The sequence below is a fragment of the Sorex araneus genome, chromosome 5 (assembly GCF_027595985.1).
Source record: "Sorex araneus isolate mSorAra2 chromosome 5, mSorAra2.pri, whole genome shotgun sequence".
NCBI classification, from domain to species: domain Eukaryota; kingdom Metazoa; phylum Chordata; class Mammalia; order Eulipotyphla; family Soricidae; genus Sorex; species Sorex araneus.
Window position 1 is genome coordinate 160,229,212 of NC_073306.1, and position 15,958 is coordinate 160,245,169.

General features: G+C 46.7%; 1 protein-coding gene across 1 annotated transcript in view; it reads right to left on the minus strand.

The window, feature by feature from the left end:
* Nucleotides 1-1,968: 1,968 nt before the first annotated feature.
* LGI2 (leucine rich repeat LGI family member 2) overlaps nucleotides 1,969-15,958 on the minus strand; it is a 33,901-nt gene continuing 19,911 nt past the window's right edge. Inside the window, exons 7-8 of the mRNA XM_004608026.2 lie at nucleotides 11,575-11,739; nucleotides 1,969-7,311 (exon numbers count right to left, since the gene is read on the minus strand). Of these exons, the coding sequence (XP_004608083.2) occupies nucleotides 6,494-7,311; nucleotides 11,575-11,739 (983 nt within the window). The 3' untranslated portion in view covers nucleotides 1,969-6,493. The remainder of the gene's footprint in view (nucleotides 7,312-11,574; nucleotides 11,740-15,958) is intronic.

A 15,958-nucleotide genomic window follows, 5' to 3' on the forward strand; every position in this document is an offset into this window, starting at 1 on the left:
TTCAGGGCTCAAGGACAGATTGCAGAAAGCACTGGGGTTCTAGGTAGCACTTTTATTGTTTCAGGCCTCATTTCTCTCGTGGCCTTGGTGTGTTCTCTTGTCAAAGGCAGGAGAGGCTCAGGATTAGCAAAAGGCTGTCTGGGGCAGAGACATGAGTTGGGTTCATTCAAGGAACTGGGCCTCAGCTCTGCCTCCAATTTCTCAGAAAGAGTCCATGTTTAGCCAATCACTGTCCTGTCTGGGATGCAGATATGGAAGCCAACTGCAAGAACAGGTGATCAATAAAAGTAGTGCATCGCTGATGCCTCTATTAGACAGAGAGTCCTCAATTCATGCTCTGAGAAACTAAGAAAGTGAACGTTGCAGATGGGTATATGTTGAGACTGAAAGGTTTTTTTTTTAGTTCCAAGATGAAATACATGAAGATATTGGGATTAGTGGGCTCCTAACTTGCAGGTTTGGAAAATTCAGTGTTTTATTGTACTACTGCACCAATATAATTACTTAGGGGTAAAGCAAAGATAGAAAGGAATCAGGTCCTTCCCCTCTATCTTGGTCAAAAGAGCACTTGCCCTTGCTGGAAATGACAAGCTCTCCATGCGTTTCTTATCTATCTTCCCAGCTCATTTCCATGGGAATGTTCCAGCAAGAGTAATGATTGATTATATTGAGTGTCCATTCTGATCAGTGACGCAGATGTCTGTTGGACATAAGGGGAGCCTCTGAGTGAGGTTCATTATAAAACCTTCCCTTTGTGTGAGAGCAGGCACAGAACCTGCTTCAAACCAATAGAAATGGCAAGGATGACAAGACTAACACCTATGACTCCTGCTGACCCCGAAGAACCAAGGCTTAGGTTGTAGGGAGATTCCTGAAGAAGGCCCCAGGAGTGGAACTGGAATGGAAGGAAGACTCTAGAAACCCGAAGAGTCCATCCCATTTACTCCCATCTTGTCCAGTCCCTCGGGTCCTCGGTTCTATTCTCACAAAGAAATGAATCCCCCAGCAACCCTCAGCCTTTTGAACCTCCAAACAAGAAAGAAGTCAAAACTCACCCGTGGATTATAGCCTGTGAGACCAATCAGCATGACCCAAGTTCCTGACCCACAAGAACACAAGAGAACAGACATGTTTGCTAATAGCCACTACAGTTGTGGCCGTAAGTTGAGTACATTTTCTTTTTTTTTAATTTTTTAAAATTTATTTTTAATTGAGTCACCGTGAGAACAATTTCAGGGCTTTTAGGATCGAGTCTCAATCATACTATGCTCAAACACCCATCCCTTCACCAGTGCACAAGAGTACATTTTCTACAACAGTGTCCATGCTGTGCCAGAGTGAAATATTTGGTGATCTTATTCATTAGAATCTCATTCATCACAGTCAGACACGTGGTGCTTCACTGTGATTCTCGCCTCATACAAGTAGGATGTTTGCTCTAATCTAGGCTGTGAGTGCAGGAGGAGCAGACCTCTGTCCTTTCACAGTATATCAAAGTACTGGGCACACAGTAGGTTCTCTGTCTTGTGTAATCTGATATTTTCACCCTTCAAAGAAACCAAATGGATCCTGAAGACAGAGGCACATGGACCCTTTGTACTACATGCCCCAGACATGCCAAGAACAAGTTCAAAGTCCTGTCCTCCAGTTTCTCACGGTAGAAACCAACCAAAGAACTCTTCCCATTGCATCTCCTTCTTACCATGCAGAATCAGTAATCATCAAAAGACCTCCCAGGTTCTTTGTCAATCTGTCAGGGTCATGATCCTGCAGGTCAGATGGAGGATCTCCCTGATGACTTTTTAAGTTTGCATCTTAGAAGCAAAAGGTTCCTGAGGTGCTCATCTTTCATTTAATCAAGGAATCAGTCACCAAGTTAAATGGGCACACCCCATCCTATCTCAATAGTCCATCCAGGCATCCCTTTACCTCAACGACTTAAGGGGATATATCCATATTCAAGCAGACCAGAGATCAAAGCCATATTAGGCAGGAGCTACTTTTTATTCATAGGTTTACAGAATATATTGAATTAAGAGGCATATCGTTTGTTAACTCTATTTATGAAAAAAGAGCTAAAGATAAATCCGGCCTTAAAATGCATCCATTGTAGCTTGCATACTGCAAAATTTGCTTCCATATACATAGAAACGATTCGCAGTTTCCCTAAATTATGCATTTAAAATACATAAAAGTGGTACCAAATGGAATAGGGCCTTTTTTTTGTCACAGTCTTTATACATTCTTTATAGTCAAAGGTATTGATAGGAAATGCATAGTTTCCTACTAGGAAAAAAGTAGATTCTGATACAAGCAAAGAATGAAGGTAAGGATAACAGCATCATGATTTGGATCTGTTACCATACAATATCATTTATGTCTGAAGTAACATTACAATCAGTTCCCTTCATTCATAGTTGGGATGTTGTTCCTTCTCCGGGGCTTTAACCCTCTGCTTGCCTGGCTGAAGCAAAGAACATCAGCATGACTTTTTTTCTGTTTTAACCATTTCATTTCTACTTCCCTCCTATCACCTCCCACCAAGAAAAGTCCCTCTTAGTCATGTGCCCTATTTGTCAATCCATATCCACTGATTTTTCCCAAAAGCTGGATGACCATACTGCATGCTCCACCCCAAGGTGTTATTTAGCAGAATCTTTGGCCACTCAAGGCCTAATGCAAGAACTCTCTTCCAAAGCTGTGTGCAGAGGGGCTGACACTTCCACAAAAGGATCTGAGAGCTGGCTAAAGAGATTTTCTTTAGATAGCATGCAAATAGACTCCCCTCCCGCCGACCTTCATCTCTCTTTCATTATACCCCCAGTTGGAGGAATTTCCATCATGAGTGTTCCTGGCAGCCAAACCTCCAGCATCCCACGCTGATTTCTTTCCTAAAAATACACGGCCTCTTACTCCACAGGGAAGAAAAATGCAACACTGCCTTTTCCAGCGTGGTCCCCAAAGGCTGATTAGGGCTGTGAACAATTCATCATCATGCATGCATCTTAGTTTTCAATTTTTCCCTCATAGGACTACTCTGTACGTTCTGCATATGCAGTGACAAGAACCAGATGCATCTCAAGTTTGAAGCATCCCCCTCCACCCCCTACCATAACTATGGGGATATGTGGGTGGGGAATGCCACTAAAACTGCTAGACACCCTCTTCAGAACATAAAATGATCAGAAACTTCTGGAAATCTTTCAAGAGTGAAGCCTTGCATGTAACAGTAGTTCCGTAGTGCTTAATTGTTAAATGGACCAGTTGATTGAATGGCGTCTATTCAGCTATGGTATCTATTCAGTCCTTTCTTCCTTCGGGTAACGCATCTTTATGTTGTATTTTATTTACTCTCAAGGTGCTGGTCTATTCAAATGCAGGATAAGATAAGAGTGTTCTTTGGAGGGCATGGCGGAGAGTCACAGAAGGAAAACAGGAAAGCTGCTATTCAAAGGGAAAGTTCTAGGTCTTTCCCCCTCAATTCTGAACAATCAGGAATTGAGTCATATTTCCAGTGTCTATTTCCTTCTGAAACAACTCTTGCTGTTCAATAAAGAATTGAGCAAATGAGATTACCATCCATGGCTTTGCCCATGTTCTAGGGGGATTTTTCTCCATTGTCTGCAAGCATGGGATCAGTCTCATGGCCCTGGATTTTAGTGCTTCCTAAGTCATCTATTCCCAACAACCCCCCAGTAGTCTGAAGGGGACAAGGCCTTGCTTTAAGGCGGTGTGGCTTGGCCATGTGGGTTTGTGGAGGAACTCAGTCTGAGCCCGGCCACCAAGATGATAAAGAAGAAACAATCTGGCCAAATGATCTCTTTCAGAGTGGGCTGGGACGAGAGAAGAAGCAAAAGGGGATCCTCCTAAAGTTGCCTCATGGGTCTGCCTGTTTGGGGTGTTTTGGTTTTGGGGATCTGATTTTTAAGACCAGAAGCTTCTTCCAGGAAACCTCCAGGGCTTCTCAGGGTGGAAGAATAAAACTACTGAAGCCAGGTTTCCGACCCCCACCCCCCCACCCCCACTACCTCCTCATGGTAAGAACATCTACGTCCCTTTCCGAAGTCAGTGAGAACAAACACCTCCATTGGCACAGGGACTCGGGCACTCGCAGGCTCTAAGCCCACCTAAACTTTTGTTTTTTTCCCTCATCATGAAATACAATATTTTTAAGAAAAGACAATCACAGAAAAACCTGATTGAGCTGACCCCCCACCCCTCGTCCCAGCACCCCAACCCCTACTGCTTCAGGTCTTTCCTTCACCTGCCCGTGAGACCTCCAGTCTCAACAAGCCTCAGGCAAGCACATCGAGCTTGCTGGGTTTCCGGCGCTCAGCAGCTCTCACCAGCATGGAAAGTGCACGTGGCTGGTCCCCAGCGTCCCCTGCAGTGAGGCTGGGAAGCTGGATCCCTGCTCTGTGGTGGAGAGAGCACCGGGGGCAGCCACCCCGGGTGCTCTCTCTCCCAGCAGCTGGAATCCAGAACATTACTCCCACGCATCAGCCCTGCACTGTTTGCCAGGTGTCCTGCTGCCCAGTGTGGAGTGGGGCTCTGAGCACGGGCAGCCAAGTCAAACAGACCGGGAAATCTGAAGCACACCAAAGTCAGGGCGACCTGTGCCTTAAAAATAAAACAAAAATGGCTAACAGGCCGATTTGTGCCTGTTGGATTGGGGTGGGATTGGGAGGAAAGTCTCGGGAAGCAAGGCTACTACGTTTGCATGAGCTTGCTGATGAAACCCCTGCTGCCCTGAGCTGGCAGTGCTCAGTCTGCAGTCCCAGAATGTACCCAAGAGTGCTGCTATGACATCAGTGACTCGTTCTCTAGGTGCTATTTATTGCCTCCATCTGCACTGCTTCAAGTCCAGCAGCCACAAACATATTTGTATTTGCAGTGAAACTTCCACCAGCTCCTGGCAAACATTCCAAAGGATCCCAATGCAGTCGGATTCAGCTCCCTTCACTGGCTCGAAGAGAGACGGTGGGATTCGCTCTCGCTGTGCCACACCCCAAAGTGCAGATGTTTTCTTAAGATTCCCCAGTTAACCGAGCCCACCATCCATCTGGAACCCTCTACTAAGCCAAACCCCAGGACCTTCCCATCACCCACATGAGAGAGGTCTTCCTGGAAAGAACCCTCTGCTCCACTGAACTCAGACCTGACCTGTGGGAGTCAGTGAACCTGCCCCCGCCCTCGAGTCGGCTGCTCAGTCTGAAAGCTCCAGCCTTAGAGATACTCCTCTGCCATCTCATGGCCAGGCGAGTAGAGGTTGGTAGGGCTCAGGGAAGTTTCCTCTGCTAAATACTACAGGATCATCCATGTCATGGGTGTCCTTGGCAGGTCCTGCATTCTGCTATCACCATCCCTTCTCATCAGGAGCAGTGCTACTAGTCAATCGGCCCAAGCAGGAATGTCACTGACAGGGCAGTGGGCAAGCAGGCAGCATGGTATTCAATTATTTGAGATAGAAAAATCACCTTGAGGGCAAAGACAACATGCATAACCCAAAGGATCCCCATCTCGTGGTTTCAAAGAACATCAAGTCTCCTGGAGGGCCCCCTGTGGCTCCACAAAACCACCCTCCCAAAATCCTACCAAATGCTCAGCAGATAGAAACCCCTGTTTCATCACCACGCTAAAGGCCTGAAGAAAAATTCAGTCATTGGCCTGTCTGCTGCTTACCCACAAACTCAAAATCTGGGTTTGGAGAAGCAGAAGACTCACCGAGAGCATGAAAACATATGATTGCTCTGGCACCAGGGGAATCAGGTTTGAATCATAAAGAAGAGAAGATTCCTTTGCTGAGCTCCTGGGTCTCTGGCCAGAGACAGGCCCAGATACATCAGTGGCACCTTCTCTGTGGCAGAGGAAGTAGCATCAGACAGAGTTTTGTTAATACACCCATGCTTAAGTGGACAAGCCAACACAAGTTGAGGTTCTTCTAATATGGGAGGAGGGGGAGAGGGGGTAGGCTTGGAAGTCTGGGATGGCTCAAAATAGCATTGCTGAGTATTGTCAGATTTGTAACCTAATCATCAGCAAATCTTTCAGCTGACTTTGGCTTTAAGCGTTCCTACCAAAACCAGACTTAAAATGGAATGCCAAGAGTTCATCATTTGTTGGTCTTTTATTTTTATAATTATGATTATTTCATTCTAAGAGCTGCCCCATATTATCTGCTGTATTCCTTCACTAAAAAGCACAAGACTTTTCTAGACAGTGAGAGTTGAAGCTGGTCTTTTTCTCAGAGATTACAGGCTTTAAGATGTCTTTGGAAAGTGAAGGGGCATGTCATGCAGTGAGCCCATGAATGCAATCCCTGATTGAAATGTGACTTCTAAAAGTTTGAAAACATCTAACTATTTCCCCGGTGCATTATCTGTTCTTATTTTCAGAGCTTGGAACCTGACTTCTTCTGGCTGTTCTCTTCTGGGCCCTCTCCCACGGGAAAGCCAGGATCGTGTGTCTTTTCAGTCATTCACTGACCACACTTTCACAAACTCAAATCAACAACTATGTGCTCAAAAATCTTTGTCTTCCCTTTGAAACTGGATGCAAAAAAGAAATCTCTCCTGTCAGTGGAGACGGCTGTGAAGGACCGAGGAGCCTGAACATAAATCTCCTTGAATTTTTTAAAGAGCTGCTTCTCGTCATCCCACTGGTAGATCTGGGAGAATGTATAGTCACTCCCCAAGGCCAGGTAGTGATTATCTTTAAATGAGAAGGGCTGCAGGGTCATGGCCCCCCGGGAGGGGAGGGCCTGGACCTCCACAAACTGCTTACTATTCCACCTCATGACCCTGGAGTCCCCGATGAAGCGGGTGAGTGACAGGTAGAGAGTGTTCTGCATCCGGAAGCTCTTCACGGCCAGCACGTCCTCCATGTTGGGGATGTCACTGTGAGGGACAAACTTCTTTGAGCTCTTATTCCACTGGAGGATGATGGGGACCTGGGAGCGGCTGGACAGGATGAGATGCGACTTGCCATCTATATCCACGAACTCCGCATCTGTGTCCCGGAACCACTCGTGCAGAGACTGGTAGGAATAGAAGCCTTTGCTGTTCCACTTATACACAGTCGACAGTCCCGCCTTGGAGCTGTCCGCAATGACAAAGAATGTCTCGTCCTCGATCTGAAACAGCTCGATGTCATTGGGCTTGGAGATGCGAGAGACTTCTATGTCTTGGAACTTGACAAACTTGGTCCAGCTCTCGTCGTATTTGTAAATGTGGGAGCCGCCAAAGAGCTGGGCCACGACCACAAACACCTGGTCCTCAATGAGGATGGCCTTACAGCCCACGATGGATTGACCTGGCCCCAAAAAGAAAGCAGAAGGGGGTCAGAGCTGCCACTCAGAATCTGGAACCCAAGTAAACCGAGAGGGGAGAAATCTAAACGGGGCAAGTACTCTAGAAAACAATACGGTGCCACCTTGAAAAATTAGATTATTATCCCATGACCCAGGAATTTTATTTCTGGGTCTACAAGCCCCAACACTGAAAAGTGGGTCCTCACGGAAATATCTGTACCCCCATGTCCATAGCAACCTGATTCACAAGAGCCAACGGTGGAAGCAACTCAAGTGTCTGCTGGTGGATCAACTGAATAAACGAAATGTGGCACATACACAAAAGGCAACGCTCTCTCGCTGGGAAAGGAAAGAAATCCCTACACAGGCTCCAATATGAATGAATATCAGGGGGACGATGCAAAGGAGATCAAAAGCTAGGCACGCACCAAAAATAAGGACAAATAATGCCTAATTCTTTAAAAATGAAGTATCTGGAGTGGCCGGGTACATAGAGACAGAAGGGAGGAGGGAGACAGTGTGTTTGGGAGTGAGAGGATGGGGCACTGAAGTGCGGTTTCCATAAGGCCACTCCAGCAGTGCTTCGCCCTGCGGTTGTGGTGCTGTCCCCAGGGAACCCAGGACTACCACATCCGTTAGAGCTGGGCAAGACATACTGTACTGTGGATCAAGCCATCTGAGCTCTCCCCACACCCAGAGCTGTTGTTGAATGGGTCCAGGATGTTAGGTTTTTGAGGAAAAAGACTCCAGTGATTGGCTGCATGACAAATGTCAATGGACTTAACACCATGGCAAAACGGTTAAAACAGTGTATTCAATATGATGTATTACTTCCCAGGGCCTTTTTTTTTTTGTAATGTGCATCCATAAAAACAGGTCAGTGCCAGTCACCTGGGCCTCTGGCATCTTCAGAGGCAGATGGACCACTTGGGGAACTCACACACCAAATGAAATGCTATTCACAAAAGTATTTCCAAGGCCACGGGACAGAAGGAGGCAATTAAAAGGGCCTCTTCTCTTGGGAGCAAGAGATGGCTGGGAGGCAGGGGGGAGTCAGGTTTCAGAGCAGAAGTAAAACAACATGATGGGGGATGGTGAAAACATTTGGCCTCTCTGACTTCCAGAGCCAGCGGATGCTGAGCCGAGAGGGCGACAGTAGGGTCAACTCAAGACTCTAGATCTGGTGGTCTGAGGTTTAAAAATGCAGCCCCAGTTAGGATACATAAGGGACCAACATGACAATAATAGTTGGGAGTGATCATTTCGAACAAGAACTGAGTGTTGAAAGTAGGTAAAGGGATATACCTGATAAGCTTTCAGTATCTGTACTGCAAACTATAAGGCCCAAAAGGAAGAGAAAGAGAGACAGACAGACAGACAGACAGACAGACAGAGACAGAGACAGAAAGAGAGGCAGACACAGAGACACAGAGACACACACACAAGGGGTGGGAGGAGAAGTATCTGCCATAGTGGCGGGGGTCAGGGTGGGGGACAGGAGTGAAACTAGACTGGTCAGAGGTGGGAAACGTGCACTGGTGAAGGGACAGGTGTTGAAACATTGTATGACTGAAATTCAATCATGAACAACTTTGTAAATTTGTAGATCACTGTGATTCAATAGAGCTGGAGCGATGGCACAGCGGGTAGAGCATTTGCCTTGCATGTGACTGACCTGGGTTCGATTCCTCTATCCTCTTGGAGAGTGTGGTAAGCTACCGAGAGGATTTTAGCACAGCAGAGCCTGGCAAGCTACCCGTGTTGTATTCAATATGCCAAAAACAGTAACAACAAGTCTCACAATGGAGACGTTACTGGTGCCTGCTTGAGCAACGGGATGACAGTGATACAGTGCAGTGATTCAATAAAACTAAATAGACTTTGGGAAAATGCAGTCCCACGCCTAGTAAGTCAGAGGGTTCTACACTCAGGCTCAGTCTACACCGTCAAACGTTGCTCAGGGAGGCCTGAGAGTCCCTCGGCGGCTGGGCGGATGAAGAGAGGGCGCTCACGCACCGGGCTAGCAGAGGGCCTGCGGCTGACCCAGCTGTCTCTGTGCTGGCCGGACCGCAGACTGAGACGGACTGCGGACAGCCTCCACTGCGCAAGCCCGCTGCAAAGCCTCGGAAAGACGTTCGAGCTCGGGCCTTGCTGAGCAGCGCATGCGCACACGAGAAGCGCATCCCCCATCACTGAGCATGGTAGCTAACGTTGTAGAGCTGAGCAATGCAGTGGCCGACAAGACCCAGCCCAGAGCCCGCACCTCGGAAACACCTGTGCAATGATCTGGCTTAGGCGGCATAAAGCCAGAACTTTGTGAGAAAAGCTGGGGTTGTTTTCCTTCATGACCCTTCTCGGGGCTACCTCCTGGCCTTCTCTCCCACTCTGCACCCATTACCCGCCCCCTACCCCCTACCCCCCACCCTCATCCCCAGGTCTCCAGACTCCTCCTTCCTGTCAGCCAGCAATAGGACAACTCACATCCCAAGGAGAACTGACCCTCCACATCCAGATCATCCCATTAAAAGTGACTGCTCTCCCTTAATTTTCTGGACAATTTGGGCCAAAGTGAATTTGGTCTGTAAATTATCAGGATAATTACCCAATTTCTGTCCCTGATATTAACTTGGAGGGCAGGCAGTGAACAGTTTTTCAGAATCGTTATTTACTTTTCTCTTTCACTTCTTTGACCTTCTTTCAAGAACCTGGTTCCTGTCCTTAGTTTAAAGCCCATGACTGAATATTTTCTTCCTGAGAATAGAACTTATAAATGTTCCCCCAAACAAACTTTGAGAATAATGAAAGGTAACATTTTCAAAATGTGGACATGACATTTGTCCTTTGAATCCTTGCACAACTTTAACAAACAGGCACGAAGAGTCCCATCCCATTTTGTAAAGGGTGAAGTCGATCTCAGGGGCGAAATGAACAGAAAAAGTCATACATTCTCTGGGAGGGGTTGGAACCTGGAACACCGGCCCTGGCCACGTGGCTGCAGTCTACTCTCCTCCAAAGTACTGAAAATTAAAAAAATTCTTGCTGCAAATGTTGACATAATACACGATATATTGATGGTTTTGTTTCATCTTTAATAAGCACTAAATAGACATTACAAATAGACTTTACAAAGATAAATCTGGGCTTTCAGACCTACTTTTTTAATTACTTTTGGGTGTTCACCATAATTGTGAACATTTGCCCATGTTATCACATCTTCTATGACTGGAATTCTTTGGGGCCCATATATAGCAGTGCTCAGGGATTTCTCCTGGCTCTGTACTCATCGATCACTCCTGGTTCTATGCTCCACTCACTCCTGGCAGTACCGGGCGGGCCCCTTTGTGGTGCTGGGATTGAAGCCATGAACTCAGGTCAGCCCATACAAGGCAAGCATCTTATCCACTACATCCACTCTTCACCTTCTATAATTCGAACTCTTATTTTTATTTTTGCTTGTTTGTTTTGATTTGGGGGGCCACACGTAGCAGTTCCCAGAGGCGACTCCCAGCTCATTACTTGAACTAGCTCCTGCTGCTATTCCAGGGACCCACTGGTGCCATGCAAAGCACGCACTCCTGCCCTTGGTGCTGTCTGCAACCCACGACTTGAAGGTTCATAGCACCCCACACAGCAGACCCTGGAACTGTGAGGGTTTGAATTCATGGATGCACTGACATGAAGCTAATTTCCAGTAAATATGATCACTGGGACTGGGCAGGGGGCAACAGAAACAAGTCAGAGAGAGAGAGCATGTGTGTGTATGTGAGTCTGTTGGTTCATGCATATGTGCACATGTGCCTGTGCATGTACATGTGCACACGTTTGTAGGCACACACACGTGTTTGCAGGCATACACGCGCATTTGTAGGTGTACATACCCAGGTTAGCATTTAAGTTACCAATGATCTTAACAAAGGTGGAGGTTTAGCTGCAATAAAGCGAGTGCAGTCTTGGGTTGCCATAACTGCTCTCTAGATCAGGGATGTGACTTCTTCCCACATCTGGAAAATGCCTCCCAGCACATATACTTGCCCCCACCTTTCCCTTTTCAAAGTCATTACCAGCAACATGGAGATCCACACAGGCATTTTTCCTTCTATTCTTACCCAGCTCTGGCCATGTTGAGAGTAAATCAGAGATGAGGAGGGCTGGGATGTGTGTCCCAACACTGACCAAGTCAGGAAGCCAGACCATCCCTTCTCTCAGTCCCGAGGCTGAGACCACTCTGAAATCTGATCCCCCACCCCTGCCTCAGCCTGACCCACCTGTGATATTGTCATAGCTGCGGAAGTTCATCTCGATGTGGTCCCACTCCAGAACCATGCAGTTCTGCATGCTGGGCTGGGCGATGGTCACGTACACGTCGTTCTTGGAGTTAAACGTGTCCACCGACACCGACTGGTAGGGCAGAGTCTGGTGAACAACAAAATCTGCAGATGGGTGTTTTAAAAGAGTGTCTGTGAGTTGAGCTGGCTTGTGGAAATTCTTTTTTTTTATTAATTTTTTTTATTTTTAATTAGTGAATCACCGTGAGGGTACAGTTACAGATTTATACAATTTTGTGCTCAGGTTTCCCTCATACAAGGTTCAAGAACCCATCCCTTCACCAGTGCCCATTCTCCACCACCAGTAAACCCATCATCCCACCCACCCTCCCCAAACCCATCTCCCCCCACCCCACCCTGCCACTGTGGCAGGGCATTCCCTTCTGTTCTCTCTAATTAGCTGTTGTGGTTTGCAATAAAGGTGTTGAGTGGCCACTGTGCTCAGTCTCTAGCCCTCATTCAGCCCGCAACTCCCTTCCCCCGCATGGCCTTTGACTACATTATAGTTGGTGATCCCTTCTCTGAGTTGCCCTTTCCCCAGAATGTGAGGCCAGCCTCCAAACCGTGGAGTCAACCTCCTGGTACTTATTTCTACAATTCTTGGATGTTAGTCTCCCACTCTGTTATTCTATATTCCACAGATGAGTGCAATCTTTCTATGTCTGTCTCTCTCTTTCTGACTCATTTCACTCAGCATGAAACTTTCCATGCCGATCCACTTATATATAAAATTCATGATCTCCTTTTTTCTAATAGCTGCATAGTATTCCATTGTATAGATGTACCAAAGTTCCCTCAACCAATCATCCGTTCTAGGGCATTCGGGTTTTTTCCAAATTCTGGCTATTGTAAACAGTGCTGCGATGAACATATAAGTGCAGATGTCATTTCGACTATACTTTTTTGCCTCTCTGGGATATATTCCCAGCAGTGGTATTGCTGGGTCAAATGGGAGCTCAATATCTAATTTTTTGATAATCGTCCATATTGTTTTCCAAAAGGGCTGAACCAGTCGGCATTCCCACCAGCAGTGTAGAAGGGTCCCTTTCTCCCCATATCCTCTCCAACAGTGGTTGCTTTTGTTCTTTTGGATGTGTGCTAGTCTCTGTGGTGTGAGGTTGTATCTCGTGGTTGTTTTGATCTACGTCTCTCTGATGGTTAGTGATGTAGAGCACTTTTTCATGTGCCTTTTGGCCATTCGTATTTCTTTCTTGGTAAAGTTTCTGTTCATTTCTTCGCCCCATTTTTTGATAGGGTTGGATGTTTTCTTCTTGTAGAGATCAACCAGTCCTTTATATACCATTGATATCAACCCCTTATCTAATGGGTATTGTGTAAATATCCTTTCCCATTCTGTGGATAGTCTTTGTATTCTGGTCACTGTATCTTTTGCGGTGCAGAATGAGGCAGAGAAAAAGGACATGAAAAAAGCAATCCCATTCACAATCATACCCCAGAAAATCAAGTACCTCGGAATCAGCTTAACCAAGGAAGTAAAAGACTTCTACAAAGAAAACTATAAAACGCTACTCCATGAAATAAAAGAGGACATGAGGAAATGGAAACATATACCCTGCTCGTGGATAGGGAGAATCAATGTTGTCAAAATGGCAATACTCCCCAAAGCATTATACAGATTCAACGCGATCCCTATAAGGATACCCATGACATTCTTCAAAGAAATGGATCAAGCAATCCTAAAATTCATATGGAACAACAAATGTCCACGGATAGCTAAAACAATTCTTGGGAAAAAGACGATGGGAGGCATCACCCTCCCCAACCTCAAACTTTACTACAAAGCAGTAACAATTAAAACAGCATGGTACTGGAACAAAGGCAGAGCCATAGACCAATGGAACAGGGTGGAATATCCCTACACACAACCCCAAATGTACGATCATCTAATCTTTGATAAGGGAGAAGAGATGTGAAGTGGAGCAAGGAAAGCCTCTTTAACAAATGGTGCTGGCACAACTGGACAACCACATGCAAAAAAATGGGCTTAGATCTTGACCTGACACCATGCACAAAAGTCAGATCAAAATGGATTAAAGACCTCAACATCAGACCACAAACCATAAGGTACATTGAAGACAAGGTTGGCAAAACCCTCCACGATATTGAAGATAAAGGTATCTTCAAAGATGACACAGAACTAAGCAATCTAGTAAAAACAGAGATCAACAAATGGGACTACATTAAACTAAAAAGCTTCTGGCTTGTGGAAATTCTTATGTTATCCTTCTATCTTTGGGTCCATTCCCTGAGCCTGGGGAGGGGGCAGGCAGAGATGTCTAAATCTAGGAGACGGCAGGACGATGCTCTGGCTGCTAAAGTGGCTTCCTGAGGTGGGTCAAAGGTTTGCCAAGCTCTCACCGACTTTGGGGAGACCCGGCTTTCAAAGAGACAAGACAGAAAGAATACCATAAGGCAACATTTCTGAAAGTGGCATGACAGTGACATTGCCCCAAAGGGCAGCCGGAGTGAAAGCCAGAGCCTGGTAGAGAATGTAAAGTTTAACCAAGGACGAGCATGAGGGCTGAAATGCAAGGACGGTTGGCATAGGAGTAGCTGGAGAACCACTGAGAAAAGAATTTTTAGAAATTTTATCAAGTTTATGGTGTGTTCGTTTGAGTTTTGTATGTGTGTGGGTTCTTTGTGTGGGGAGGGAGGCCAAGTGGTGCTCGGTGGGTGCAGGGGCCATTCCTGGCAGTTCTCAGCCAATCCAGCCACTCAGCTGCTCACTCCTGTACCATAGCCTGGCTCCTGTGTTATTTCTCTGGCCAGAGATGCTGCAGAGATCAAAGTCTCTGGGCAGGACAAAATGATGGTCTGGGTCAGGGAGTCACTGCTATGAAGACACCCAGGTTTGTGCCTCTCTTATCTCAGCCCACTCAAGCCCCACCTCTTCTATCAAGCCTTTCCCAACCACTAAAAGACACTGGCTCTTAGCTCACTTGCCGGAGTTGTAAGTAGACACCATTAGACTCCATGGCTTACATCTTATTCTTCACTACAGCCAAATCTCTGGTGTCGAAATATTGGGGTGTGATTTGGAGAGAGAGGAGTTGAGCCTCTGCACCCCACCACTGCCAAGCAAAAGACAGGAGGGTCAGGACCTCTGTGGCAATAGCAGGTGAGCCTGACGTGCACCCCAGCAAGAGGAGGGCATCAGGAGAGTGGCAGGCTCTGAGGCATGAGAGGTTGGGCGCCGGGACCTTAAGCAAGAAATGGGACCTTCGGTGACAGGAGGAAGATGAGTTTCACTAGATTGCTATGGAGAATGAATCTGTGAGGATGTGTCTGTGTGATCACTGACCCTCATCCGGGAAGACACAGAGCAAGCTGCCTGTCCCGGTAGATAAATGGCTCCAACCCCCCACTCCTAAGCTCCCCCAAATATCAGCTGGCTCCATCAGGCTTCAAACTAGGCTAAAACACATTAGATGTCCAAACTCTGCTCTTTCCTTTCGGCAGAGCCGGTGGAGATGTTGGAGTGTGCTTATGCCCTCCACCAGGACCTGCAAAGTGGCTCTGTGGCCAGGCGGAGGGGAATAGGGTGAAAAAGAAACGCGGCCATGAGCACTGCAGCCTCTTCTGGAGATGCGCAAGGGCCCGAAGCAGCTCTTCGCACCACCACCGCCGCCATCTGAGTTCATTTCATGCGGGTCAGCCGAGGGTCTCAGACACTCCTGTCCTCTCCCCCGTTCCCCGGCTGCACCTTCAGCTTCAGAAACATGAGTCCCAAAGCATGGGTCATTTCAAGTGCAGACTAAAAAGTTTCCATTCTTGATAAAGAATCCCAGGATGAAAAACGGCCAAAGGAAAACACGTATGGAATGGACCCAAGCCTGCTCCTTTCCCCAAACGCTGCTCTCGTGATATTGTCGACAGCCCAACTCCCAAGTGCTTAACGCAGCCCAAACTGTTAGATCACTTGATTGATGATCTGAGTCTTAATGGGAGATGCCTCCCATCCTCTCACTATACTCCCTCCCGAAAAGAGGAACAGGAGGAGAAGGTGAACAAAAGGAGGAAGAAAAGGTGAGAGAAAAATGATGTGATTGTGTATATGAAAGTGGGGGGGGGGAAGTGAGGGGGAGAAAAATTTAAACATCTTTCCCAAAAAAAATTTTTAGGGGGGAATAAAGAGATAGTACAGTGGGTTAAGGTGTTTTCCTTGCATGCAGCCAACCCAGGTTCCTGGGTTCAATCTCCAGCACCCCGCACCTCCATACTCCCCAGGAACAAGTCCTGAGCACACTCAGGTGTGACTCCCAAAAACAAAAAAATAAAAATTAAATGACTTTTCTCATCCCCA